The 26,547-nt window shown below is 44.6% G+C and overlaps 1 protein-coding gene, 1 long non-coding RNA gene and 1 pseudogene across 5 annotated transcripts in view; 1 reads left to right on the forward strand and 2 right to left on the reverse strand.

Moving 5' to 3' along the window:
- The window catches only part of LOC309637333, a 52,750-nt gene extending 38,476 nt beyond the window's left edge, over positions 1 to 14,274 (reverse strand). For all 3 annotated transcript variants that reach the window (XR_014250480.1, XR_014250481.1, XR_014250482.1), the window contains exon 1: positions 14,128 to 14,274. This is a non-coding gene — a long non-coding RNA (uncharacterized lncRNA). The remainder of the gene's footprint in view (positions 1 to 14,127) is intronic.
- Positions 1,868 to 11,693, reverse strand: LOC309637294 (CCA tRNA nucleotidyltransferase 1, mitochondrial pseudogene; annotated as a pseudogene). The gene has a single exon. The product of its transcript is annotated as a CCA tRNA nucleotidyltransferase 1, mitochondrial pseudogene (transcript).
- Positions 14,275 to 14,342: 68 nt separating the features above from the next.
- The window catches only part of TNFRSF21 (TNF receptor superfamily member 21), a 65,431-nt gene continuing 53,226 nt past the window's right edge, over positions 14,343 to 26,547 (forward strand). Inside the window, exon 1 of the mRNA XM_082411680.1 lies at positions 14,343 to 14,850. Coding sequence (XP_082267806.1) covers positions 14,764 to 14,850 — 87 coding nt within the window. The 5' untranslated portion in view covers positions 14,343 to 14,763. The remainder of the gene's footprint in view (positions 14,851 to 26,547) is intronic.

Below are 26,547 nucleotides of genomic sequence, written 5' to 3' on the forward strand. Positions count from 1 at the left end.
GAATGGACCTCAAGATATACCCTGTTTGTGGGAGTTGAGTACAGAAAGTATGTACTTGAAACAACATGGACTGCAATATTACACTTTGGTTTGAATCTTGACTTAGCCACTTCCTAAGTATAACAGCTAGGCAACCTTGGGCAGTCCTTTAACCTAGCTGAGATTTAGTTTCCTCATCGATAAAATGTCAGTCATAACACCTACTACACAGGATAGTTGTGAAGATTAGAAATTCCATTTATGGCGTGCCCAGGACATAGTAGGTTTGCAAATGGTGATTATTATTATTACTGGAGTGTCTTCCAGGGACCCATGGCCAGAGTCATGGATCAGGGACTAGGGCTCTATCTTAGCTTGGTTCTAATGGATGGGGTGTCTGTTCCCCCACCCCAAATCCCCAAAAGGGAGGCAGATATAAGAAAGGGGTATACTAAGGGATCAGATCCTTTTCCCACCGGCTCCCCTACTTCCAATCTCGAACCCTGTTTGGCACAATTTGGCAAACCATGAAACAGGAAATATGTGCATTTCTCTACCTGGTAGACAGCGTATGAAACCTCTGTCCAATAAGTTAACTTTCAATCTCATTTTCTTCATCTCTCAAATAAGGGTAATAATAGTATCTTCCATGGAGGGTTATTATAGATAGGAAATTTAAATAATGCATATAAAACACTCATCAAGGAACCCAGTATATGGCAAGAGCTCAGTAAATACTAACTGTTGCTGAGGCTGGCGGCAGTGAAGGTAAGCCTGAAGATGCTAACGGTGAGGATGGTGAGAGGGATGAGGATGAGGGTGCAATGAAAGTGGCTTCCTGATTAAATCCAGGGGACACCCTGGGAGTTGACAGTTCTCACACAGCCTTAGGGCAGAACTCTTTTTGGAGGGACGATGTTTAAAACGACACAAATTTATTCTCTTACAATGGTGCAGTCAGAATTTTTAAATCAGTCTCACTGAGCTAAAGTCAAGGTGTCAGCACGGTTGGTTCCTCCTAGAAGTTCCAGGGGAGAATCCATTTCCTTGTGTTTTTTAGCATCTAGACGCCACCTACACTCCTGTGCTCATGGCCTTCATCCATCTTCAAAGCGCATCACTCTAACCTCTGCTTCTGCCATCACACTTCCTCCTCGATCCTTTGACCTTCTTACCTCCCTCTTATAAAAACCCTTGTGGGGCTTCCCTGGTGGCGCAGTGGTTGAGAATCTGCCTGCCAATGCAGGGGACACGGGTTCGAGCCCTGGTCTGGGAAGATCCCACATGCCGCGGAGCAGCTGGGCCCGTGAGCCACAACTACTGAGCCTGCGCGTCTGGAGCCTGTGCTCCGCCACAAGAGAGGCCACGATAGTGAGAGGCCCGCGCACCGCGATGAAGAGTGGCCCCCGCTTGCCGCAACTAGAGAAAGCCCTCACACAGAAACGAAGACCCAACACAACCAAAAATAAATAAATAAATAAGCCTACACCTTTAAAAAAAAAAAAGAAAAACAAAACAAAACAAAACCCTTGTGACCACATTTATGACCCACCAGACAACCCCGAGTAATCTCCCCCCATCTCAAGATCCTTAACTTCATCACATCTGCAGAGTTTCTTTTGCCTTATGAGGTAACCGTCACAGGTTCTGGGAATTAGGACGTGGCTTTGGGTGGGGCAGAGAAGGTTCCTCCACCTCCCCCTATCACCTGCCATCTGTCCCCACGTCCTCACTTCCTCAGCATAGATTCCAGGACCCATTTCTGTGAGGCTCCCATTGCAGGCACCCTCCACACCCTGCCTCTCCCTTCTGTTCTAAGCTTCAACTTTACCCAGTCCTCCATGTGCTTGCATCCAAGCAGCTCGACCAGTCTGGAGAAAAACACAACCGTGCCAGCGGGTCCCACCTTACGTTTTTTTGCCCCAGATCTGAAGCAGGCCCTCAGCATTACAGCAGACAGCTTGACACAGACCAGGGCACAGACAGGTAAGGGAGAGGTAGAATGATTCATTTTGAGATAATAAAGTCAAAGGAAAAAAAGATAGCAAAGGTTAAATGGGGATAAGGCAATCTCATTTGGATTCACAAATGAATTGTGAGGACCATTTGCCCTGAGTGGGAAGAGTTTTTATGCAAAGCCCTCTGGGTGATGGAATTCTAAGGCAGAGGGAAAGTTATGTGGCCAATGCAGAAAAGGGGAATCTTTCCAGGTCTGCTAAGAAGCTAGAGGAAAAGGTTGTGTAAGTACAGGGCTTAAATTCTTATCAGGGAGACAGAACATGATAAGGTAAACACATAAAGATAAAATACAATGCCAGGTAGAGAAAAATGCTGATAAAAATAAAACAGGGAAGAGTACGGAAAATAACAAGGATTGTTATTTTAGAAAGAGGAGTTGGAGTAATGACCTATACGGGCAAAGAAGCTAAAAAAAAGAGGGGATATATGTATACATGTAACTGATTCACTTTGCTGTACAACAGAAACTACACAACATTGTAAATCACCTATACTCCAATAAAAATTAAAAAAAAAAAAAGAAAGAGGAGTTGGAGAGGGCTTCTCTGAGGAGTGGCACGTGAGCAGTGAGGGAGGAGGAAAGAGATAGGCAGGGAAGGAGGGGAGGAAGTGCAAAAGCCCTGGGGCAGGATCTGGGTAGTGAGTTTGAGAACCTGCCGGGAAGTGGGTGTGGCTGGAGAGGAGTGAGCATGGAAAGGACTGCTAGGTGAAAGTGGACAGGTTTCCAGGGGTTGTACCCCGGAGGGTCTTAGGGGACCTTCTGTCTTTGCTTGACTGCTCCTCTGGTGCGGGAGACAGATGCCCCTCTCCCCGTCTCAACGGCACAGCTAAGCTGCCTTCAGGAAAACCCTCTTCATGTATCATCTCTGCTGAGAAGCCCTCCTGTATCCCCTGAAGGTGTAACTGATCATAGCCGCTTGCATCCTTCTGTGGCCCTGAGAGTCCCCACCTCAGGCAAGTCTTTATTTCTCAAGATCCCAGCCTCTGCATCGGACCAGCTCAACCTTCCTGCGAGAGTCGAAAGGAACCATCCCTTCCCAAGCCCTGATACCCAAGTCATCACCCCATGACAGCGTCTTGCAGAGGATTTGCTTCTTCCTCTTATATTTGGAAAGATATTTGGCTTTCTTCTCCATTGTCTGGTTTGGTTTACTTCTCCTATTGTTGATTTTGTTCCATGATTAGCATCTTGGACACAGGGGATGAAGGAGGACTCAAAAGTGTAAGTGGGGTCGGGGGAGGTGGGAGAAAGCTTGGAAGGTGAAGCTGAGAACATGTGATTCAAGGAAGGGTAAAGAAACAAAACAGAGCAAAGAAGGAGAGTCCGACACCCCTGGGAACCAGCTTCCACACCACTGCTGCTCGCACCTTCTGCCTGGTCCAGGGGCCAGAGGGGACGTCCTTGCCTGTCCTCACCAGGTGGCTCAGCCCCGCCTGCTCCTGCAGCTGACATGCCAGAGGGTTGGGGAGCTCATCTTTGAGGATGTGGAGGATGAAAAATGGGCCACAGGGTTTTAAATCTGCTCATTACACTGGTCACAATTGAGGACTGAGGGCTTCCCTTGTGGCGCAGTGGTTGAGAATCTGCCTGCCAGTGCAGGGGACACGGGTTCGAGCCCTGGTCTGGGAAGATCCCACATGCCGCGGAGCAGCTAGGCCCGTGAGCCACAACTACTGAGCCTGCGCGTCTGGAGCCTGTGCTCCGCAACAAGAGAGGCCGCGACAGCGAGAGGCCCGCACACCGCGATGAAGAGTGGCCCCCATTTGCCACAACTAGAGAAAGCCCTCGCACAGAAGCGAAGACCCAACACAGCCATAAATAAATAAATAAAAATTAAAGAAAAAAAAAAAGAATGGGGGAAACACCTTACCTCCCCCACACAAACGATATTCGGGTTGTAGTATTCTTTAAAAAAAAAAAAAATTGAGGACTGAAAAGGCAAAACCCAATCTTAACAACAACATAATTACAAAAACCAAATGTAATTTTTTTTTTTTTTTTTTTTTGGCTGTGCTGCGCAGCTTGTGGGATCTTAGTTCCCCAACCAGGGATTGAACCTGGGCACTGGTGGTGGAAGCACGGAGACCTAACTACTGGACCGCCAGGGAACTCCCCGAATGTAACTTCTGAGACAAATCTCACTACTCTGGTTTATTGTACAAAATAATCCAAAGAGGAGGCCAGCTAGGCAAGCCTGGGTTCAAGTCTGGATTCTGAAACTTCACACCTGTGTAACTTAGGTATCTAAGTACATTGTAAGATGTAAGTACAGGGCTTAAATTCTTATCAGGGAGACAGAACACAGAACACGATAAGGTAAACACATAAAGATAAAATACAATGCCAGGTAAAGAAAAATGCTGATAAAAATAAAACAGGGAAGAGTACGGAAAATAACAAGGATTGCTATTTTAGAAAGAGGAGTTGGAGTAATGACCTATATGGGGAAAGAAGATTTACTTCTTACAATGTAAGAAGTTACATTTCTTCACACTTGAGTTTTTCTTGTGTGTAAATGTGGATAAAATTATCCAGCTCACAAATGCACAAATTAACAAATGAGATCTACCTAGCAAGTTGCCTAGCCTGTAGTTAGTGCTCTTTCTCTTTCCTTTCTAGCTTTCCCTCCCTCGGTCCCTCCCTTCACCCCTTCTTTCTGATTTTTTAGAGTGGTATGACAGTCTAAAGATATTTAGAAAGTACAGATATACCAAAAAGATTTTAATAAACATGTTGACATGTTTCTAAGAAAAAGTTTCAGTGTGTATAACAGGTGTCATACCAAACCAAAAACTATAAGGAGAGAGAGACGGAGAAAAAGAAGAGAGGAAAGTAAGAAGGAAGGAAAAAAGGAAGGAAGGAAAAGACTACATAATTCTCTTTCTCCCCTTCTTTTCTCTCTTGGAATATAAATTCCTGGGGGGTAAGTTTCCCAAACATATTCTTGTTTTTATATCAGCTCAAGTCAATGTATCCCAGAAAAAAGTTTGGATTTACTGCTAATCTTGAATTAAGCAGGCAAATGTTTCTCAAGCCCCTGTTTGAAGAGTATTGTTCCAAGTGCTGTGAGGTAATACAAACACGAATAAGAAATAAGAACTACCAGCAATCCCACTTCTGGGTATTTATCCAAAGAAAATGAAAACACTAATCCAAAAAGAATCTGCACCCCCATGTTCACTGCAGTACTATTTACAATAGCCAAAGTATGGAAACAGCCTAAGTGTCCATCAATGGATGAATGGATAAAGAAATTCTAGTATGTGTGTAAAAACGAAGTAAAGCTTGCCATTTGCAGCAACATGGATGGACCATAAAAAAGAAGGAAATCTTGCCATTTGCAATATAATAACATGGATGGAACTTGAGGGCATTATGCTAAGTGAAATAAGTCAGACAGAAAAAGACAAATACCGTATGACTCTCTTATACGTGGAATCTAAATAAACAAAACAGGGACTTCCCTGGTGGTGCAGTGGTTAAGAATCCGTCTGCCAATGCAAGGGACACGGGTTCAAGCCCTGGTCTGGAAGATCCCACATGCTGCAGATCAACTAAGCTCTGTGGGCCACAACTACTGAGCCTGCGTGCCACAACTACTGAACCCGCATGCCACAACTACTGAAGCCCACGTGCCTAGAGCCCGTGCTCTGCAATAAGAGAAGCCACTGCAATGAGAAGCCCGCTCACTGCAACGAAGAGTAGCCCCCGCTCACTGCAACTAGAGAAAGCCTGTGCACAGCAACAAAGACCCAACGCAGCCAAAAATAAATTAAAAAACAAAACAAAACAAAACTCCCAAAAGACAAGCACATAGACACAGAGGACAGATTGGTGATTGCCAGAGGTGGAGGGTAGGGGTGGGAGAAATGGGTGAATGGGGTCAAAAGGTAGAAAAAAGCCAAACAAACAAATTTGAAAAACTTTCAATAGTGTGGATATATAATGGCTGGGGGCAGTGTACATAGTGAATTTAGAGATCTGTCTTCAGCGAGGGTCGGAGGCAAAGGCAGGATGGATCTCAGGTTCTTTCCTGATCTGAGCTGAATAAAGTTGCATTTCTCAAACTGGGTCTTAGTTTCTGCCACCAGCAGGAGTCATCGCCAAGCAGCTGGGTAGGATTCTAGCTTTACTGCTTGGCTGTGTGAGCTTGGACCAGTCGCTTGCCTCTCTGAAAATCTGTCTCTTCATCTGTAAAATATGATTAAGGATTCTTGCCTCATAAGATTAATGTAGGATGGTATTTGTGAAAATGTCTGGCATATAGTAATCACTCAAACTAAGAGTTTATGACCTGTGAAATTTCAAGTTATACTTTTCTCTGAGTTCCACAGAGATAACACTCAACCTTCTACCCCTGCCTTCCCCATCCTTAAATTTTGTTCTCTGCCTTGCAAATCCCTCTGTCTTCAGCCCACTTGACAGGAGAATTTGGAAAAAGAAGCAATAGGGAATTCCCTAGTGGTCCAGTGGTTAGGACTTGGCGCTTTCACTGCCAAGGGCTCGGGTTCAATTTCTGGTTGGGGAACTAAGATCCCACAAGCCGTGTGGCACGGCCAAAAAAAAAAGCAATAGGAATTAGGGTGCAGTTATTTTTTAAAATTGCTTGTAAACAGATATACTTATTTTATTAGGGAAACAGGAATTTAATGCCTTAAAATGAAACTCATTTTTACAATTACTTCTAAGAGAAAAATTGCATAAAATACCATTTTAGCAGCCAATCAACTCATTTACAATTCTTAATTTTAAAAGCAGTAAATGTTTCTATATTAAAAACAGGGTCTAACTGATTTGGGAAAAGACATAAGAGGAGGATGGGTTTTTAAACAACCCTGTTCATAAATAAGTTCTAGAAAAGACTACATTAAGATACAAATATCCATTGTGTTCATCATTATGAATCTTTTATTTAATATTAGTTTTAGTGCTGTGAAGACAGATGGCTGAAAATCTCACAAAGTGACAACCACTTTGTTGATTACTCTAAGGCTTTTGAATATTTCAGATATTTCCATAAAATGATTATTTTCCAAGCAAAGTTCATGCTGCTTTAAAAGTGACTTCAGATACAAGCAAGTTACGTCAATTGAGCCTAAGGCACAGTGTGTGCAGAATGTCCCCAAAATCTTAAAGTGGTTTCAAGCTTTCATTACTTCAACAGTATATATGTTACAAACAACAAAAAAATCATTTGAAAGCGTTAGTATTTCAATTTCTTTACCTTTATGCATTTTGGTGTATTTTGAATGACTTTGTTTTTTGTTTGTTTTTTTGTTTTTTGTTTTTTTGGCTGTACCACGTGGCTTGCAGGTGGCTTGTGGGATCTTAGTTCCCAGACCAGGGGTTGAACCTGGGCCACGGGAGTGAAAGCGCCAAGTCCTAACCACTGGACCGCCAGGGAATTCCCTTGAATGACTAACGTTTTCATTTTTGTTTGTTTGTTTGTTTTGGTCAATGTTTGTTAACTTCAATTAGAGGGACAAAAATTAAAATTAAATATGAATTATTCTAAAACATTAAAAAATGTAGTAATTGCACGAAGAAGTAAAAAAACTGAACTTTCAAGTGGTTTTTAAAGTTTGTAACGTATATACTTCTGAAAGTATGAACATTTAAAATTGCACTAAGACCTTTGGGACCTCTTTTGTCAAATACTATACATAGTAAGTGCTGTGGAGAATAAAAGTGAAAAAGATCGAATCAGAAGGGAAAATTCCCTCTAAAGAAAAAAAAAATCCCTTTTTCCTTAGATCAGTTGATGTAGGCAGGGAACCAAAGACCAATCATCAAAAAAAACCCTAAAGGCCCTTGAAGGGGTGAGGCAGGGTGTGTGTGGGATGGTGAGTTGGGGGGTATGTGATTATACTGCCTAAATTTCCATTGCTTTAAAGATTCTGGGTCCAATTTTCTCTTGCGAATGAAGTTGTTTCTCTGTCCATTCCCCTGCATGGAAGAGCTTATGGCATAATGAGAACATTACAGGTATGAACTCCTAAGGCACATGGGTGATGGGCAATTCAAGGTCAGGGCCACTTTCCACAGCGCTGCAGGTGAAAAAGAAAAAGGAACTAATTTAATCACCTCACTGTTCCTGGGAGCGAGACAGAGATGTCATACCTTCAAATGATCGGCTATTTTATTTTTTCAAATCATCCCTCTTTTACCATCCAAGAGAGAAGGAAGCTTCCAGAACCGTGCCTGCCTTGCAATCCTACTCCCATTTGATCTTATCCAAGAATGCCTTGTTTGTAGAATGTCATCATGGAGACTTGATCAAACCACGCCCATGCACTTAATCTTGCAATCTGTTGCAGAAGGGCTGATACTCCTCCTTAGGCCAGAGAACGGCAAGTTCTTAAATGAACTAGTTTAAGGAAACAAAGCTGTGGAGAAAACACTTAACCCAAGTCCAGGACATGGCACTTTAGCAAAACACAAGATTAAACCCGTTATTATTTGTATAACACAACTCAGGATGTTTGACTTAAGGCTTGGAAAAGGAAAAGGTACATCAGGTGTGTTAACTGTTCCATGGTTTGTTAAACTTTCCAAGTTTGTTTCACTCAACAAATATTTATTGAGCCAGGTCAATATCTTGAATCTTGACTATGGAGATAGAAGATGATTAAGACATAAACTTTGGACCCAAAGAGCTCAAGATCTGGCCAGCGACACAGAGAGGTAAACTAACTATAGTATAATGTCATACATGCTGTAACAGAGACATGTAGGATAAAACTAGAGGAACAACTGTCTTTCCATACGAGGGTAGAGAAGGTGAGGAGAGGACATTAGGAAAGGCTTCTGAGATGAGGTACCACCTGAGGTTGGTCTTAAAGGGTAGATTCATAGGGATTCAATAAGCAGAGGAGGGGAATTGAAAAGAAAACAACACCTCACAAAGGCTCAGAAGTATGACAAGGACAAGGTAGTTAAGAAACACAATGATCTAATGGGATTAGTGTGTAGAACCTGGGGTTTGTAGGGATTGGCATGTAGTGGGGATGAAACTAAGCCGGATGTAGGAAGTAAAGGCTCTATGTGCTGTATTTGTACATGTTTACTCAATCTTGTAGCAGTGGGGAGGTTTGAACAGAGATCAGAATGAATTGTTTTGTTAGGATTTTGAACTTCAAATTGAGAATAGTGAGGAAACTTTGTTGGGGTTTTGGCGAGGAAAGAACATGACCAGATTTAGGTTCTAAAATGTTCATTATCCTTAGGGTGTGAAGAAGAGATTTATTGCAGGATTGAGAGGTCCAGGCAAAACTAGAGGCAGGGATGCCAATCATGAGGTTTGTGTAATCGTCTAGACAAGAGGCCTTGACCAGAGCAGAAGGGATCTAGAGGAGGAGCAAGGGGGAAAAAATGACAGAGATAGAATTAGATTAGAATTAATTGAGATAGAATTAGCAGGTCTTCATGACCTTGGATGAGAGGGATGATGAATAACTAAGGTCTAGCCAATGGGAATGCTTCCCAGAAGACACACTTGGCAATTCTACTTGGCCAGAATTTTAGTCACATGGCCATACCTAGGAGCATTGGAGGCTGGGAAAAGTAGTCTTTTATTCTGGGCAGCCACATGATTGGTTGAAATAAGTATACACCTATAATGGGGCACAATAGCCATCTCTAACACCCAGACCTGCTGTACTATTTTAGTCATCTTTTAACCTTTCTCCTTCCTGAGACTGTGAATTCCTCAAAGACGAGATCAGTTCTTAATATTGTTTCTGCTGTACCCAACAGTGTCGGACACACAGGAGTTACTCAGTAAGTGTTGAAACAATCTTGTTGTTGCTTAGATGAATTTCATGCTCTTTTTCCCTTTGAGCATGGCTTTAAGCTGATTCTTGTACCTTTTGTATGCTCACACCTCTTCCCATCAAATTCCTGTCATTCATTCCTTCATGGATCAGCTCAGGATGTTGACTATAAGGCAGGCACTACTAAGAATGTGAACTGTTATTTTCATTGTAAAAAGTGGGCACTTAACCATCTTTTTTTTTTTTTTTTCTATTTTAAAGTCTCTGTATACATGACAAAACCAGACCTCAAATAGCTAAATCTGCATACTTCCTATATAGCATAGTAGGAATTCTACAGTGTTGGGTCCAAATATATATCTTAATAGTACTTAAATATTTCAGTGGATTATTTTATAATACATTTAACTACTGACCTGTGTGCAGTCGTTTCTGAGGCTCCTTTTCTTGCAACATAGCCTCTGTTAATATACTGAGGGTTTGTTTGTCACACTTCCTCTTAGCAGGGCTTTAATAGAAATATGCTTTTCAAAATTGTTTTATCAAGGTCCAAAATTGCTATTTGCCTGTAGCACACAAAGATGTTATGACTGGCAAAAATCGTCTGCTTTTTAGTAGCCAGCTCTCATCAATTTTAAGTCTTCTTTATGTAACTTAGCAGTTCATCTTTTCCCATTTGGTAACCACTTTTCTTCCACTGTTCTCGCAACTGCTGTAAGAGAGCTCCAATTTCTTTTCCGGAAGAAATGCCCACTTTTCTGATGTCATGGCCACTTATAGGAAATGGAGGAATGAACACTGCTGCATCTCCTTCAGAAGACCGTGCTCTCCTTGGTACTTGAGGAGTTTACACACACGAGCAGTTGCATCAGATTCTCTAGACTCTATAATGAAGTCTTGATAGGGTTTCAATGGTTCTGAACTATCTGTTGCTTTAATTAAATCTTTCCTGTTTTTAACTATAAATAAACCAAGATTCTTCTCTTTTTTTGAAATCTTCAACCTCCGATCCAATTTTGTGACGTCATCCTGTACTTTGAACAATGAGGTCAAGAGAGTCATTGGCTTTGGTGAAAAACCTTTAACACTTTTACTGACTTTGTTAAATTCTTCTAAACTTGCATTAGCAGATAAGCCTATGTAAGGAGGCACACCAAGATCACAGATGAGGTGAATCAAATGATTTACATGCTTACCAGTAAAAATTTTTTTCAGGTCCACCCAAATCCTCTCTCCTGATATTCCAGCCAAGCCTTTTGCATTTTCTGCAATTGCTTCCAAAGCCTCAGGATCGTGGTCACCAGGTGTGTCTACAATTTTCCCATAAAACCTGAAATATCTTAAATCAAAGATAATCTTTTTTTTTATCCTCTAGCTTGTCCAACAAATCTAACTTTCTTATTTTTTAAATCTTCATAACCATTAAAGTAGTCAAATAAAGTACCATCAAAACCTAAAACCATAGAATTTATAGTGAGATCTCTGCGTTCGGCATCTTTCTGCCAGTTGTGAACTCGACCTCAGCATGTCTTCCCTCAGCGGCAACGTCAATCTGTAGTAACTTAAAATTTTCTTCTTGAAGCCTGACGGTGATCGTCCCGTGCTTTTTTCCTTTGTTGTTGATCATACGAATGCTGAATGTCAACCGACTGAAACAGCTCCTTCATTTGAGCAAGGGTTACAAAACCCACATCCTGCGGCTTTACTCCACTTAATAAATCCCTCACTGCTCTTCCTGCTATTCTTAGTTCATGATTTTCTTTGACGAATAATTCTGTCAGACTCTTCAAGCCTTCTGTGACAAGTGACTGGAATTCTGGAGACTGCAACTTCATCGTAAACAGAGAGTGCTTCAGAAGGCACAATGTCGTCCAGCTGCAGCTCAGTAACTGCCTGCGTCAGAGATCCAGGCACCTCAGCATCTGGGGAGAAAGTCACCAACCACACATGGGCCCTGCTGCGCCGTCCTCGCCGCACGCACTTCGTACTTACATTCTTAACAATTGAAATTTTACTAGAATTGTCAAACATGTGCAGGATAAATTAAAAAATAAGGCAAAACTCAAGGCAAGATGTAATTTTGGTGATTTCTCTGGTGTCCAGATAGATAATCAGAGAAATGGAAAGACTGAAAATGGAAACAAGAGGATAGAAAAAGCAGATTGACTGGAAATGGACTAAGGGAGAGGAAGGAATTAACAATGACTTTGAGGCTGGGAAACAAGGAGAACTGGGCAGCATTGGCAAAAATAGAAAAATCCTGAAGCCACTATGTGTGCGAGGAGATGGGGGTTGAAGGGTGATTTTATGGCAAAGATAGGGCAAAGGTAATCCTTATGCGTTATTGAATTTCTATCCTTTCCCAGAAAATACACATGACTAAGTGACCATTCTGAAAATGTGGCAATGAGTTAATCAACAGTTGTTGAAGAAGTTTTACAAAGTGAAATGAAAAGCATTTATATATTTTAATTCAAAGTAATAAAAGTTTCACACTCTATTGAGATTCTAACTATTCACAATCTATCACTCATATAGGGGGACAATTATTTAAATGTTAGTAGTAAACAGGATTGAGGGAATTTTTCATCTCTCAAAGTGGATGTTCGATTTCAAATTTATGTGAAATGATGAAATCTGAAAGCACTGGAAGCACAATTCAGATTTCTTTCAGATTTCAGGAAGACAGACAGTTGAGAAAGGACTTCAACATAGGAACCCAAACTCTAAACTCTAAATTTGCTGGACTTCATGGAGTGAATCAATCAGAATCTACTTTGAGAAATGTAAGTTTGGATGGAAGGAGTTAAATGGACTAACAAACAACTGCTCTTTTATTTTTTTTTTTTTTACACCTATGCAACTTCTTTTAAATAAGACTTTTTGGGGAGGGCACTCCACGGGGTTTGTAGGATCTTAGTTCCCCGACCAGGGATCGAACACGGGCCCCTGCAGTGAAAGCACCAAGTCCTAACCATTGGACTGCCAGGGAATTTCCCAAACAAGACTTATGATGGTACTGACCAGTCATTTGAATTTTTGAAGAAATAATTGAAGCTGTTATCTATGGAGGCACAATGCATGTCCCTCCCTCTTTTGAACTTCTGGAACTAGCTAGAGAAATTCAAGTCCAAACATAATCCTTTCCCCCAAACTCCATATTTAGTGGTAATGTTTTCTAGAACTTCTTTGACTTTCACCAGAGGTTACATATTTTGGCTCTGCCTGCTCCAATATTTATGGACAACCCTTTTCTTTACTGACAGATGTTTGAAAGAACAGATTGGAATTAATCCTCAGATTAATTTTTAGCATCTTCCAAGTGTGCATAGGACAAAGGCCAAAGCACAATATTTTAATACGAAAATAAATAGCTGGCACCTCTGCCTTGGTAAGTTACCTTCAGGAGTACTGTATTGAGTCTTGAAGCAGATAATTGAGAAAGTGTGTTATCTTGAAGTAGAAGGGGTCAGGGAAAGCTAGAAGAAGCCCAGCACCATAGGGTTCACAAATGAGTGGTATGAGCCAGATGGCCAAAGAGGTAATTTCAATATAGTGTGCCCTGTGCTGGCAGAACCTAGAGGATGGACACTGTACCCGAAATGGTGGCCACTCTCAGGAGACTCTGCCTCCCCCCAGGAGAGACAAAGAAAGGGAGGCCAGGTCCTCTCTCACACTGAGAAACGCAGGAGATGCCAACCAACCAAGGGAATGCTCCGGTTGCTCTTACTTCTGAGGCAGAATATTACCTCCCTCTGTACCCACTCACATCCCACAAAGGCATTTGGAACTCAACTCAAAATTTTTTAACACTTTTTTTGAGGGGAAGGGTGTTTCTTATCTCTGTGATAGTCTGATTCAAAACTTTGGATCCTTTATTTAGGAAAATGCACCGGCCCACGTATTTCAAGGATTTCCAAGACCTCTGGAAGACCATCCACGGACCCAGCTTCCGCGGACTCCGGGTTTGGAATTCTTTAGTCTGGATTTCCTTAACTGCATTCATTAGCCCAGAGGATTTCAAACTTTGCCCCATAATCTCCTCAAATCACCTGGAGAACTGAAAAAAATCCCAATGCCCAGGCCACATCCTGTTCCAAGTAAAGCAGAATCTCTGGGGTAGGACCAGGCATCAACGCGTATGTTTTAAACTCTCCAGCTGATTCTAAAGCGCAGCTACGTTTGAGAACCAAGTTGCTGGTCTCTTTATGGCATACAGTTGATCTAATGCTTTATGGTCGTTTGCTGTCCTTAATCATTGAGCCAGAAGTAACAGAAAGGCGTCTGTCGCGGAAAATAATTTACTGAGAATCATCTTAGAAAGAGGAAGTAAATTTGGGTCAAGGGTGTGCATACCTTCGCAAAGTTTTCCCCGGGTCAATAAGCAGCTGCAATTTCTTCGGCGAACGCCAGGCGGCATCTTCTCCCTCCTCGCTCCTCCTGGACCGCCTTCCCACTTCTGATCGCACAAAGAGCCGGCCTCCTTCGCGGTGACATCACAAAGGGCCGATTCCCCGCCCCTTCAGCACCACCACGTGTGTCCCCGCGCCCGGCGGCCACCCGACTCATTCCCTCGCCGGCCGGTCTGGGCAGCGGAGGAGGGTGGTTGGCAGCGGCTGGAGGCTTCGCTATGGGAAGTTGTTCCTTCGCTCTCTCGCGCCCAGCCCTCCTCCCTGGTTCTCCGCAGCCGCTGTCGGAGGAGAGCACGGGGAGGCGCGGGTTGCAGCCGCGGCTGCTTCTCCCCGCCCGGGCAGCCGCGCAGCTGGGCAGGTGCTGAGCGCCCCCGGAGCCTCCCTCGCCGCCTCCCTCCTCTGTCGGGCTGTCCGGCTGCCGCAGTGCACATGGGGTGTTGGAGGTAGATGGGCTCCCGGCTCGGGAGGCGGCGGTGGATGCGGCGCTGGGCAGAAGCAGCCGCTGATTCCAGCTGCCGGGGGGCCACGCGCCCCGGGCGCCCTGCGAGCCCCGGGCGCCCTGCGAGCCCCGGGCTCAGCCATGGGGATCTCCGCGAGCAGCAGCACCGCCCCGGCCTCCTGCAGCCGCATCGCCGGAGCCACGATGATCGCGGGCTCCCTTTTCCTGGTGAGACGTCGGGGTTGCTGGGGGCGGAGGGGGTTGGGGGGGGAGCCGGGGGCGGCGGCCGCGCGGGAGCAGAAGGCACCGCGCTCCGGGAGCCGGGCGGGTCCCCGGGCCGGGGCTGCGGGGGGCTGGGGTCCGGCCGGCTGGGTCGGGAGGTTTGCGACCGAGGGAAGGCAACACAGCGGAGGGCTCGGATCGGGTCATTTGGGGGAGCAGTAGGGTTCAGCCGGGACTCCGGCATGAAGGCGAATTGTTTTCCTTGCAGTCTGGCTGCTCCGGGCGAGGTGCGGGAGGTGGCCACCGGGCTTCCTGCGCATTTCAGGGCTTCTCCCCCTCCTCTGCCCCTCCGGGGTCCTCCACCCCCTCCACGCACCCCCACGGCCACCGGCCGCTGTCCCCGCCGCGTGGAGTGGGGCTGGGGCCGCGGGGTGGGCGCCGAGGCTGGCGGCGGCCGCCGCTTTGTTGCAGCTGCAGTGTCATGTCGGGATGCTACCGCAGTGGGAGAGCGCGGGACCTGTGCGCGCCGGCTCCCGAGACCGCCGCGTGCATCCGCGCCTAGCCTTCCGCGCGGGCGCCTCGCCCCCTCCCCCACCTCTCCGCCTTGGCTGGGTGGGTCCCGGTTTCGGCACGCCCAAAGAAGAACCCTGAGACCCGCTCTCAGGCGCCTCCAAAGCGTCGGCTCGCAGCCAGGCAGTCAGCGCGTTGGCACTTGTGTGGGGGGAGGGGGAGAGAGCTCTCCATAAAGGAAGCTGAATTTTCTCCAGTCTTTCCTATCCCTCGCTTACCTGTGGCCGGGCAGGTGAGCCTGCAGGGTGAGGCAGTCCTCCTTCTGCACTCGGTCTGCTTTCAGCTCCAGGGCGTGCCCTGTAGGTAGTCCTCTCCATCAGTAATCTGGTCAGAGCCTGAAAGCACCTTTGACCCAAAACTTATCCCCAACTTCCCCAGAACCCTTCCCCTTCTTTGCAAATGTTAGGGGGGATGGGATGAGTTAGGTGGAAGAAAATTGATTTAAGATCAAACCCGAGCCACCATAAGCTTCCCGTGCATATCTTTTTGTCTCCTCAAGGAGGATGGAGATTCTTAGCTAAAGACCGAACAAAAACAAAAAACAAGAGCCTATTTTCAAAGCAGGGCTGTGTCAGGGAAAGGCAGGCTTGCTGTCTCCTTCCCGAAAAGGGCTTAATGCCTGGCCAGCCAAGATCTCTTAGATCCCAGGGCATTGCAGTTGCTATGGCCTGGGAATTCATCCTACAGACACTCTGGTTCCCTGTGTGAGGGTGTGTTTTAAAGGGGAAGAGAGAGACTAAAGAAAAGTTTGGTGCTGTTAGCATTTATAATGAGGCAAGTCCCAGTCTTCCTTCAAAGACTCTTTTCTGCCCATTTTATAGAAATGGCGAAGTCAAGATTTTTATCGTTGACACAAGGGTGGTGGATGATGAGTAGTAGAGGGGGAGGGTCTCTTAAAGCAGTGAACCTGGATTGGACAGTCTTGGTGTGGAGAGAAACCCATCGAAGGCCCAGGGAACATTGACCCTAAGATGAAGTAGGTCCATCCTTCCGCTGCCTCCTTGTCAGCCTTAGATCTACTACTGTACCACCCCACTACACGCCTGTCCAATCCCTCCAACACATCTGATCATTATGCTCCCCATAGAGTCCATTTCTGGATTAAGTCTTAAGTCAGTGCACTATTTCATTGACTTTCCATTTCTGCATGAGATGCTTAAAGTAAGGTCAGAATGTAATCAAAGTGCAGCTTGCTTTAACCTCCGGAGAAAGAGCCCAGCTCCTTTTCTGAAATCATTAAGTCCGGTTGACCTAAAAATTGTGCACTGGATTTGCAACTGAAGACTTGAGAATGTAAGTTTGGCTGTCTTTAAAAAAAAAAAAATGAAATTTACAGTGGAGTTTAGAAGCAATCTCGAGATATTAACTAAAATAAAGAGTCCTTATTCTTCTGCTAATTATGATAGAAAGGTTCCACTTCAGTTCATGGAGTGGCCTAGAGTTGACCCCTTTGTCCTGAAGGGAAACTGACAGGGTGGACCAGGGGTCACCAGGGTGGGGAGGCAATGTCTTTTATTTTTCCCATTCCCGCTCTGCAAGCTCCAGTCCTCAGCCCAGGCATTGTTAGTGTATAAAATGGTGATCTCATGGGGCTTCCCTGGCTGTCTAGTGGTTAAGACTCCACGCTCCCAATACAGGGGGCACGGGTTCAATCCCTGGTCAGGGAACTAAGATCTCGCATGCTGCAAGTCACGGCCAAAAAAAAAAAAAAATGATGACCTCATGACATTGTTACAAGGATTCTTTATCCCACTGGGATTCTTGGCCATGTGAAAATGACAGACTCCAGGTACTGGAGCTCAGGTAGACACGGAAGCACGCTCAGAACACTACCGGGGCCAGTGGCCAGATAATGCCCTACCCATTCATTACCGTTAGCTTCAAAAATAATAAACCCAATAAAATGTCTTTTTATTAGGGCTTTCCATCACTCCTCTTCTTTCAAATATCTCCTTTTTTGGGTGACAGTATTTGTTATTGTCATCATTTTTGACAATTTCTTTCTTGTGATGACAGGCTAACTGAAAGAGAACTTACTATAAGCTTTAAAAAATCTTTATGTAATATATAATATGTATATATATAACATATAATATGATTATTATTATTGTATGTGTCAGGTGCTTTAGAGAGAGTATCTCTCTTACTCCCAACATCTCTGAAGCAGGTGGGATGATTTCCATTTTACAGTTGGGAAAATGGAGGCTGCAAAAACTCCACTGATTGTCCTGGGCCACCCAGCTCCCAAGGGTTGATGGCGCTGGGGCTGGGACCCAGGACAGCCTGACTCCCTCTCCCACCTCATGCCTCCCTCCTGTGCCACTCTGCGGGTTTCACAACTCCAAATTGCCTGATGATGAAATGTAACAAGAGAGAAGGCTCACTGGGGGAGAGTTGAGGCTGGTGGTTTGGTTTGTTGCAGGACGTTGATGAGAATTACATGAGTGCCTTTGGAGGAGAGTATTTTCGCTGCTTGCACTTCTGTTTCTGATGCGTTTATTTTTGTTGTTGGTTTTTTTTTGGCCACACCACGTGGCTTTTTTTTTGACCACACCACATGGCCACACCACCAGGGAAGTCTGAAAGCCCCTGTTTCTGATGCGTTGAGATGTCTGTGTGATATTGGAAAGTGAACCACACACTGAAAGGCAAAATATTGCGTGTTTCAGGGCTTCCCTTGTGGCACAGTGGTTGAGAATCCGCCTGCCAACGCAGGGGACATGGGTTCGAGCCCTGGTCCAGGAAGATCCCACATGCCACGGAGCAACTAAGCCCGTGCGCCACAACTACTGAGCCTGTGTGCCACAACTGCTGAAGCCCACACACCTGGAGCCCATGCTCCGCAACAGGAGAGGCCACCGCGATGAGGGGCCCCTGCACCTCAGCGAAGAGTGGCTCCCGCTCGCCACAGCTGGAGAGAGCCCACGCGCAGCAACGAAGACCCAATGCAGCCAAAAATAAATAAATAAAATATATTTTTAAAAAACCAAAAGACAAAGAAACAATATTGCGTGTTTCAGGCCAAAAGTCTGGAGAGCAGATAAATGAGACCTAAGGTTTGTGCCAATGTTAAGGAATGCCCTAGAAGGGCTTGCCCAGTATGACACAACACACTCAAAGATGTCTCTTGCCCTCAGGGAGTTGCTTTGACTGGACAGATAGAATATTGGCAGTGGGACAGTCAGAAAAAGGGAGCCGTAATTGATAAGGGAATGAGGTCTGACATTTTAGAAACCACTAATCTGCACAGATTATGAATTCCAGATAGGACAGTTGCTATAAGATCCTTCGGCTGTGCTAGTCTAGAAAGTTCCAAGTATGGTGTTTGTCACTGTCTTTGAGACTAGATGTCTAGCTTAATGCCATCTCCTGACCTTTGCTTATCAAAGTTAATTATCTAGTATCTTGGCATTTGACTTTGGCTATTTGACTAGGTCGGTGTGGAGTAGCTGGCTGGAGCTGAAGTCCTGGATGGACTTAGTGACAAGTTCGAGGAGAACTTTAAATTAGAGCGATGTTATATCCAAAAGATTTTCTCTTTTTTATGTACTTGAACTCCACAATCCTAGAGTGTGAAAACCGGAAGAGAAAACTGGAGGGGTAAAAAGAGCCTGGATTGGGGAAGCAAATTATTTTTTCATGTTGACAAACCTACATTGAGCACTTACTGTGAGAGGCACTGTGGGAGCCCGGGGATGAATTAGGATTTGAATCTTGCCCCTCAGGTGCAATTCATATGGTGTATAAACGTACATGGCAATCAACAGTGCTGGTTGGGTTTCACGCATTCAGAAAGAATCAGTGGATGAATGTACTATACTCAAAGTAATACACAAAATGTGATAGATGTTAACGTCTATAAACTACTTGAAATAATTTTGGCTTTTAGTCTGAAAGTCAGAAGCAGAAACGTCTTCCTACTCTCAGAATCATATCTACTAGCCTTGGTAGGGAGAGTGACTTATGACTCAGAAGAGTAGGGAATGCAGACCTGTCCCGGAAGGCAGGGTTTCTCATGTACCCCGGGAATCTCCCATCCCTGTTGTCAAAATGTATAGAATGGGATCGAGCTTTCTCATCTGAATTCTCATCTCAACTGTTTCTAAAGGCATATGGCTGAATCTGTCTCAGGCCCTGTCCGAAACAAATAAACAAACCTACCGTGTAAAGAAAATACACAGGCGCACCAAATCAGCAAGAAAACGATTCCTTGTCATGGAATGCATGCTACCCTAAGTTGAGAAAGTACACGGGACTAAATCGGCATAGGTCCACCAACCGGCTAGATTACATATTTTAGTGTGGCTAAGTTTGGACAGAGTCTTTCAAGCTGGCTGTGGTTAGCACAGTTAAGGCTGTCTTTTCCAGCACCGTTTGCAGAAGGCCCCTTTCTCCAGGTGGATGGGGTGAGTGGGCGTGGGCTTGCGCTGGCTCCAGCAGGTGCTCTGTGTACCCGTACTGAGCGTAGGCTCAGTCTGCTTGTAGATCAGAAGACATCACATTTCACCTTACACTTGACTCCATCTGTGAGGATGAGAGGTAACGTCTCTTCGGAGATTCCATAGAGAAGTTGCAAATTGGTTTTGTACTCAGCCGGCCCTTTATAAAGCATTCAAACTATAATTGGCTCAAGTAAACTTTATTAATTGTGTGTGTGTGTGTGTGTGTGTGTGTGTGTGTGTGTGCGCGCGCGCGCGCGCGTGATGGGAAATGGTCAGATGCATCATCAGATTATTCAGGGGCCAGTGTGAATTGAGTGACTTTTCTTTCTGTCAACTGCCATGCCTTTTTTTCCAGTAAGCACTAACTCTGCTGGCCCTCTTCCCCCAAGCAGGCCTGGCAAACTCCGGTCATGCCAGGTCACCCGGCAACTTCCTGGAAAACTCAGGTGCTTCTCTTCGGTGACAAGAGTCCCTCATCATCGTCTTTGGGCATGTGCCCGATGACCATTTGGAGCGGATGCAGTCTGGAGCATTAGGCGCAGATATGTGTGTTTGACAGAATGAAAACGGAAACCGTAATAGGAGTTAACCTGGTCCCCAAATTGAATCCCCATTTAGCGTTAGCGGGACACTGGGCATTATTGTTGCTGGGATAGCAGCTGCTGAGCTTCGATTCTTTAGGAGCGGGGTGAGATCGTGCATAAATACTGGCCTTGCCCCAGTGTTTGTATTTGTCAAATACCAAAAAGTAAACAGGCATCCTAAATTGGCTCGTGTGCTGCCACCTGGCTACTCTGCCACCTCCCATTTCCAGCCTGAGCCCAAGCGGAGAGGAGCCAGGCAGGGATTATAAGTAGGGAGGAGCCTGGCAGATGTTTAAGTGTCTGCTGAAGGCTCATGAGAGCTGTAGAAACCTGGCGCTCACGGATGTTTAGGCCGTTGCTTGAAAGCAGTGGTGATCTCACTCTTCGTAAGAGCTGCTGAAGGCCTCCAGGAACGGTCCATTCTCCTGGATTCTGGCTCTCTGGAGTTTTTCCACATGTCAGCACCCTGGCCTTGGAGATGATGGATGCTTGCAGTGATGGGAAAGTTGTGCTCAGGGGGTCCTCAAGCAGGGGTGGGATTGGGCAGGACATGGGTGGGGAGTCAGGGCAGTGTGCTCTAGCCCCATCTTCTCTTGAGAATATCTGAAAATTTTGTCCAAGGCTTTGTTCTAAACGAAAAAAACAAAACCAAATTTAAAAAAGAGGGGGCTTCTGGGACTTCCCTGGTGGTCCAGTGATTAAGACTCTTCACTTCCGTTGCAGGGGGCATGGGTTTGATCCCTGGTCAGGGAACTAAGATCCTGCATGCCACAAGACGTGGCCAAAAAGTTAAAAAATAAAATAAAATAAAATAAAAATAAAAAAGAGGGGGCTTCATAAACGAAGTCACAGCAAGGCTCGAGCTGATATTGATATAATTCTTTTTTTAATTTATTTATTTTATTTATTTATTTTTGGCTGCGTTGGGTCTTCGTTGCTGTGCGTGGGCTTTCTCTAGTTGCGGTGAGTGGGGGCTACTCTTTGTTGTGGTGTGCGGGCTTCTCATTGCGGTGGCTTCTCTTCTTGTGGAGCACGGGCTCTAGGCGCATGGGCTTCAGTAGTTGTGGCACGTGGGCTCAGTAGTTGTGGCTCATGGACTCTAGAGTGTAGGCTCAGTAGTTGTGGCGCGCGGGCTTAGTTGCTCCGCAGCATGTGGGATCTTCCCAGACCAGGGCTCGAACCCGTGTCCCCTGAATTGGCAGGCAGATTCTTAACCACTGCGCCACCAGGGAAGTCCCGATACAATTTTCCATTTGCTCTTTTGCCACCAGGACTGCTTGGTGGCTCTAGTTCTTGGAGCCATTTGCTAATCTGTTTTGGGAGAAGGAGCCTGAGTTGGATGGATTTAGGAGAAAGGAAAGGAGTGAGTTCATGGGTTCTGGAATCAAATGAGCAGCGGTGGCTTCAAGAGGGCTTTGGCCCTGACAGCCCAGAGGGAAGGAATAGTAATGGCTCTTAATATGAATCATCGATGTTGGTATTGTTAAACTTCTATTTATTGAGCATGTACCATTGACATTGTGTTGAATACCTTCTACTAATGATCTCAATAAAACCTTCAAGTCCATGAGGTAGTAGCATTAGCCCCATTTTATAGGAAATGAGGCTTAGGAGAAGTTATGGTCAAGCAATTGTCAACTGCCAGAGAGAGAATTCAGATCTAGGCCAACCTGGCTTCCTACACACTGCTCTTTCTGCCAAGATGTGGGTAGGGCACAAGTAACCTTAATTTACTGGAATTTTGTTTCCCATTAAAGGAATGCTTTTACCTGAGAGTCGAACATTCTCTTTCCACTGGGTGAACAGTTCTGCTCCACGATGGCATTTGGAAGTTTAGCCAAAAGGGCTGATTATGAAGTAAGAGCAACCTGTGTGTGTGTGTATTGAAAGGGGAGGGCATGGAGCCATTGGCAAGCATTTTCCTATGGTGTGATTCTGACGAAGAATGGTGCCATGGTTAAGATGGAAAGATACTCTTGCAAATTGAAATGTTATAAATAGGGAATAGACGCTTTGCTTTCCTGCTCCTTGGGTCATTTTGAAAAATATTTGCTTAGTGAGTAACAGTATGACATGGGCTCTGCTTAGCATGGCAGTTTCAACTCATCCTGAGAACTTGAGGACCTCTTGGGGTTTTTTCTCTGCTGCCAGCCTGATTATTTGTACAGGATCAGTGCATGGGTTTGCCTCATCTGTTATTAGTATTTTCTTTGTTAACTTTTCATTTCAGGTCTCTTAGAAACTGGTTGGGCTCCATGATTTGCATGGTCTTGTATGTGATGTGTTTGTGTGTGGTTTATCACGCTTGTAGTGCTCTCCTAAGCAAGGTTTTCATAGATTGCAGGTGCCGAGTAGACTAAAGAAAGGCATAAGGTGAGAAGAAATGTTATCATTGGTTCCAGGAAAGAGGTTAGCATTCTGGTTTCCCAAAGAACCCTTTAGAGACAAGACCATAATCTGTTATCAACTTAGGTATGGCCAGTTCAGCATAACCAGGATTAAGAGAGGCAGGAGGATGGGAAGGGCGAAAAATACTCAAAGGCAAATGGTGACAGGTTCCCAGAATAATCTAACTGGTCGTTAGTCACTCCTTGCTTTTCCTTTACTTCTGGAAGTCCATGGCTTTTCTCTCTTTGGTTGAAATCTTGTGTACCTGGTCCAGGAGAAATACCAAATCGGACGAGATTTGGGTATGCTTCCCTCCCCATATGGAATGCTCAGGGCCAGCGTTACTCCATTTCAGCTTCTTACTGACGACGGACAATGTGCTATTCATCTTTGGGTTTCTGGCTCAATGCCCTGACACATAGTAGTTAAGCAATAAATGATTGTTGAATGAATTCCAGAAGGATTTTGCTGTAAACTAACTGTTCATTCATTCTAGACAAGTTAGAGGGTAGTGGGAGCTTGATCTATCTGTCAATACTTTGAGCTACATCTCAAGGGTATTTGAGTTATTAACAAGGAACATTTTATTTATTTATTTATTTATTTATTTATTTATTTATTTATTTATTTATTTTAGCCGCGTTGCACCGCTTGTGGGATCTTAGTTCTGTGACCAGGGATTGAACCTGGGCCCTCGGCAGTGAAAGTACGGAGTCTTAACCACTGGACCGCCAGGGAATTCCCAACAAAGAACATTGTAAACATAAGCAAGTTGGCAGACTAGAAGAGCCTAGTGGACGTGGACGTCTCTTTATGTGTCTTCCCAATTCATTGTTATTTTTGGATGTTACACAACCATTCATGTACAGCTAAAACTAATATGTACATGCTTGTGCTCTGTGTTTCTTTATGTAGCTACTTTTCTGTGATCTTACAGGGATATATTTCTCATTCATTTAATAAATATTGATGGTGCATCTGTTAAACATCAGGCATTGCTAGACTCTGGGTATGTGATAGTAAAAGGCTATTAATGGGTCCTCCCTCTTGAAGTTTATAGTTTATCAGGGAAGACAGAAGGGTTGATATTTAAGGACTAATCTTCTGAAAGAGCAGAAGCGTGAATATTCCAGTAAGAGGGAGCAGCACGTGTAAGGGCCCAGAGGTAGGAAAGGGCCTACATGTTCAGAGACTGGAAAGAAGCCCATTGTGGTTGCTGCTCAGCGAATAGAGGCAGAGGGAGCACGGACTGAGGTCGAAGAGGTGGGCAGAGGCCAAATTGTACAAGATCTTTAAAGATACGAATATGTCAGGATATCACTCAGAGTACAGTGGGAAGCAGGGTTATAATATGGCTTTAATTAGATTTTTTTTTTTTAATAGATCACTCTGGCAGTTCTGTGGAAAATGGGTTGGAAAGGAGGAACGTAGATGCAGGAGGCCAGTTGGAACCTTTTGCCATAGTTCAGGGGAAAGATGATGGTTCTGGGGTGGTGGCAGTGAAGATGCGGGGTTACCAGTTAGATTTGCAAGAGTTTGAAGAGAGTTTCCTGATGGTGAAATACGAGCGGGCAGGTGCAGTGAAAAGAAAGCAGTCATCAAGGCTGGCTCCCTGGCACCGTGTGGCTTGTGGGATCTTAGTTCCCCGGGGGGCACAGGGGTCAAAACTGTGACCCCCGCAGTGGAAGCTCGGAATCCTAACCACTGGACCGCCAGGGAAATCCCATGACTCTCCGGTTCTTGAGTTGAGTCTTTGATGGTCTGATTCCTTTGAAGGGGAGGCTGGGGAAGGAGTGGGTGGGATTGGGGCACCCAAAGTTTGGATGTGAGTTTGAGGTGCTGTGATTTATGTCAGTGCAATCTTCATGCCCGCCAGTTTTTAAGCCCGCCTCTTCTCTGGTTGGCAGTGTGTTGAGTCATCCCCCTGTTGTTGGACACTTGGGTTATTGTCATTGTTTTCCTGCTGCAGGCGAGCAGCACTGATAGAGCTGTCTCTGTACAGACGAGTTGCTCTTTTTCCTTTTGGGTTGTTCCCAAAAGTGAGGTACATTTGAAGTGTGTTCCCCAAAGTGGAATTGCTGGGTCGCAGGAAATGAATGAACCATTTTATGACTCGTGCTGCGTGTTGCCAGACTGTCTTTAGAAAGACTAAATTCATTAAGAGCATCACCAGGAACCTATAAATGTACCTTCTACCCCACAAGCCTGCCAACATTGAAGCTTCTCATTTTAATTTATTTATGCTGCTTTAATATAGACATGTAAAGGTCCTTGGCTGTGCAAATTTACATTTCAGTAGTTGCTAGGGATATCATCAATTTATCCATGGGATAATTTCCCTTGTAATTATTCTGTCTCAGCTATTGAGTGGAATTTGTGTTAACCTCCTTTGCATTAATTCTTTACATTTTCAGTTATAAGCTTTTATTAGCTGTATATGGCGTATATTTTTCCAGTTTGCTTTTAATGTTTTTATATTTCATAATGCAAACATTTCTGTTAATTTCTTTTCTTTTTTCTTTTTCTTTCTTTTTTTTTTTTCAGCCATGCCATGCGGCTTGCAGGATCTTAGTTCCCTGACCAGGGATTGAACCCAGGCCATGGCATTGAAAGTGTGGAGTCCTAACCACTGTACTGCCAGGGAGTTCCCTCAGTTAATTTCTTAAACCTATTTTCTGAGAGTATCAGAAAATGAGAGTATTGTCTTTTGTGTCTGAGAGTATCTTCTTTTTTGTTGTTGATTTTTGTTTTCACAGTCAGACATTGATCTCCTTTTTTTTTTTTTTAACATCTTTATTGGAATATAATTGCTTTACAATGGTGTGTTAGTTTCTGCTTTATAACAAAGTGAATCAGCTATACATAAACATATATCCCCATATATCCTCCCTCTTGCGTCTCCCTCCCACCCTCCCTATCCCACCCTTCTAGGTGGTCGCAAAGCACCGAGCTGATCTCCCTGTGCTATTTGGCTGCTTCCCACTAGCTATCTATTTTACATTTGGTAGTATATATAAGTCCATGCCACTCTCTCACTTCATCCCAGCTTACCCTTCCCCATCCCCGTGTCCTCAAGTCCATTCTCTACATCTGTGTCTTTATTTCTAGACATCGATCTCTTTACAGATGGGCTAAATCAACTATTGCTATTACTTTAAATTTTATATTTGATCTTTTTAATGTTGGGTTTATTAACCTTTCTGGAATTCAGCATCATGTTGGTGGTGAGAACTACATCAGTGTGTTCTGCAGAATGTTCATGCTCCTAGTGTGAGTAAAGGATTTCATGGTCAAATAAGTTTCACCATTTTCTGCAGCTCTCCCGCTGGGCCTCTTGGAGCCATCATCAGGCTGCCATTAATTGTGCCTCTGCAAGAGAGGGCTCCAATCAGGAGCATTTCCTAAACTTTTAGACCAGGGGTTGGTGAACTTTATCTATAAAGAGCTAGATAGTATTTTCGGCCATGTAGACCATGTGACCTCTATGGAAACTACTCAACTCTGCCTCTGTACTTTGTTTTTTGTTTTTTTTTTTTTAAAGAAGTTTATTTATTTATTTATATTTGGCTGTGTTGGGTCTTCGTTTCTGTGCGAGGGCTTTCTCCAGTTGCGGCGAGCGGGGGCCACTCTTCATCGCGATGCGCGGGCCTCTCTTGTTGCGGAGCACAGGCTCCAGACGCGCAGGCTCAGTAGTTGTGGCACACGGGCTTAGCTGCTCC

This window comes from Balaenoptera physalus, assembly GCF_965194825.1.
Source record: "Balaenoptera physalus genome assembly, chromosome: 11".
Lineage (NCBI taxonomy): Eukaryota > Metazoa > Chordata > Mammalia > Artiodactyla > Balaenopteridae > Balaenoptera > Balaenoptera physalus.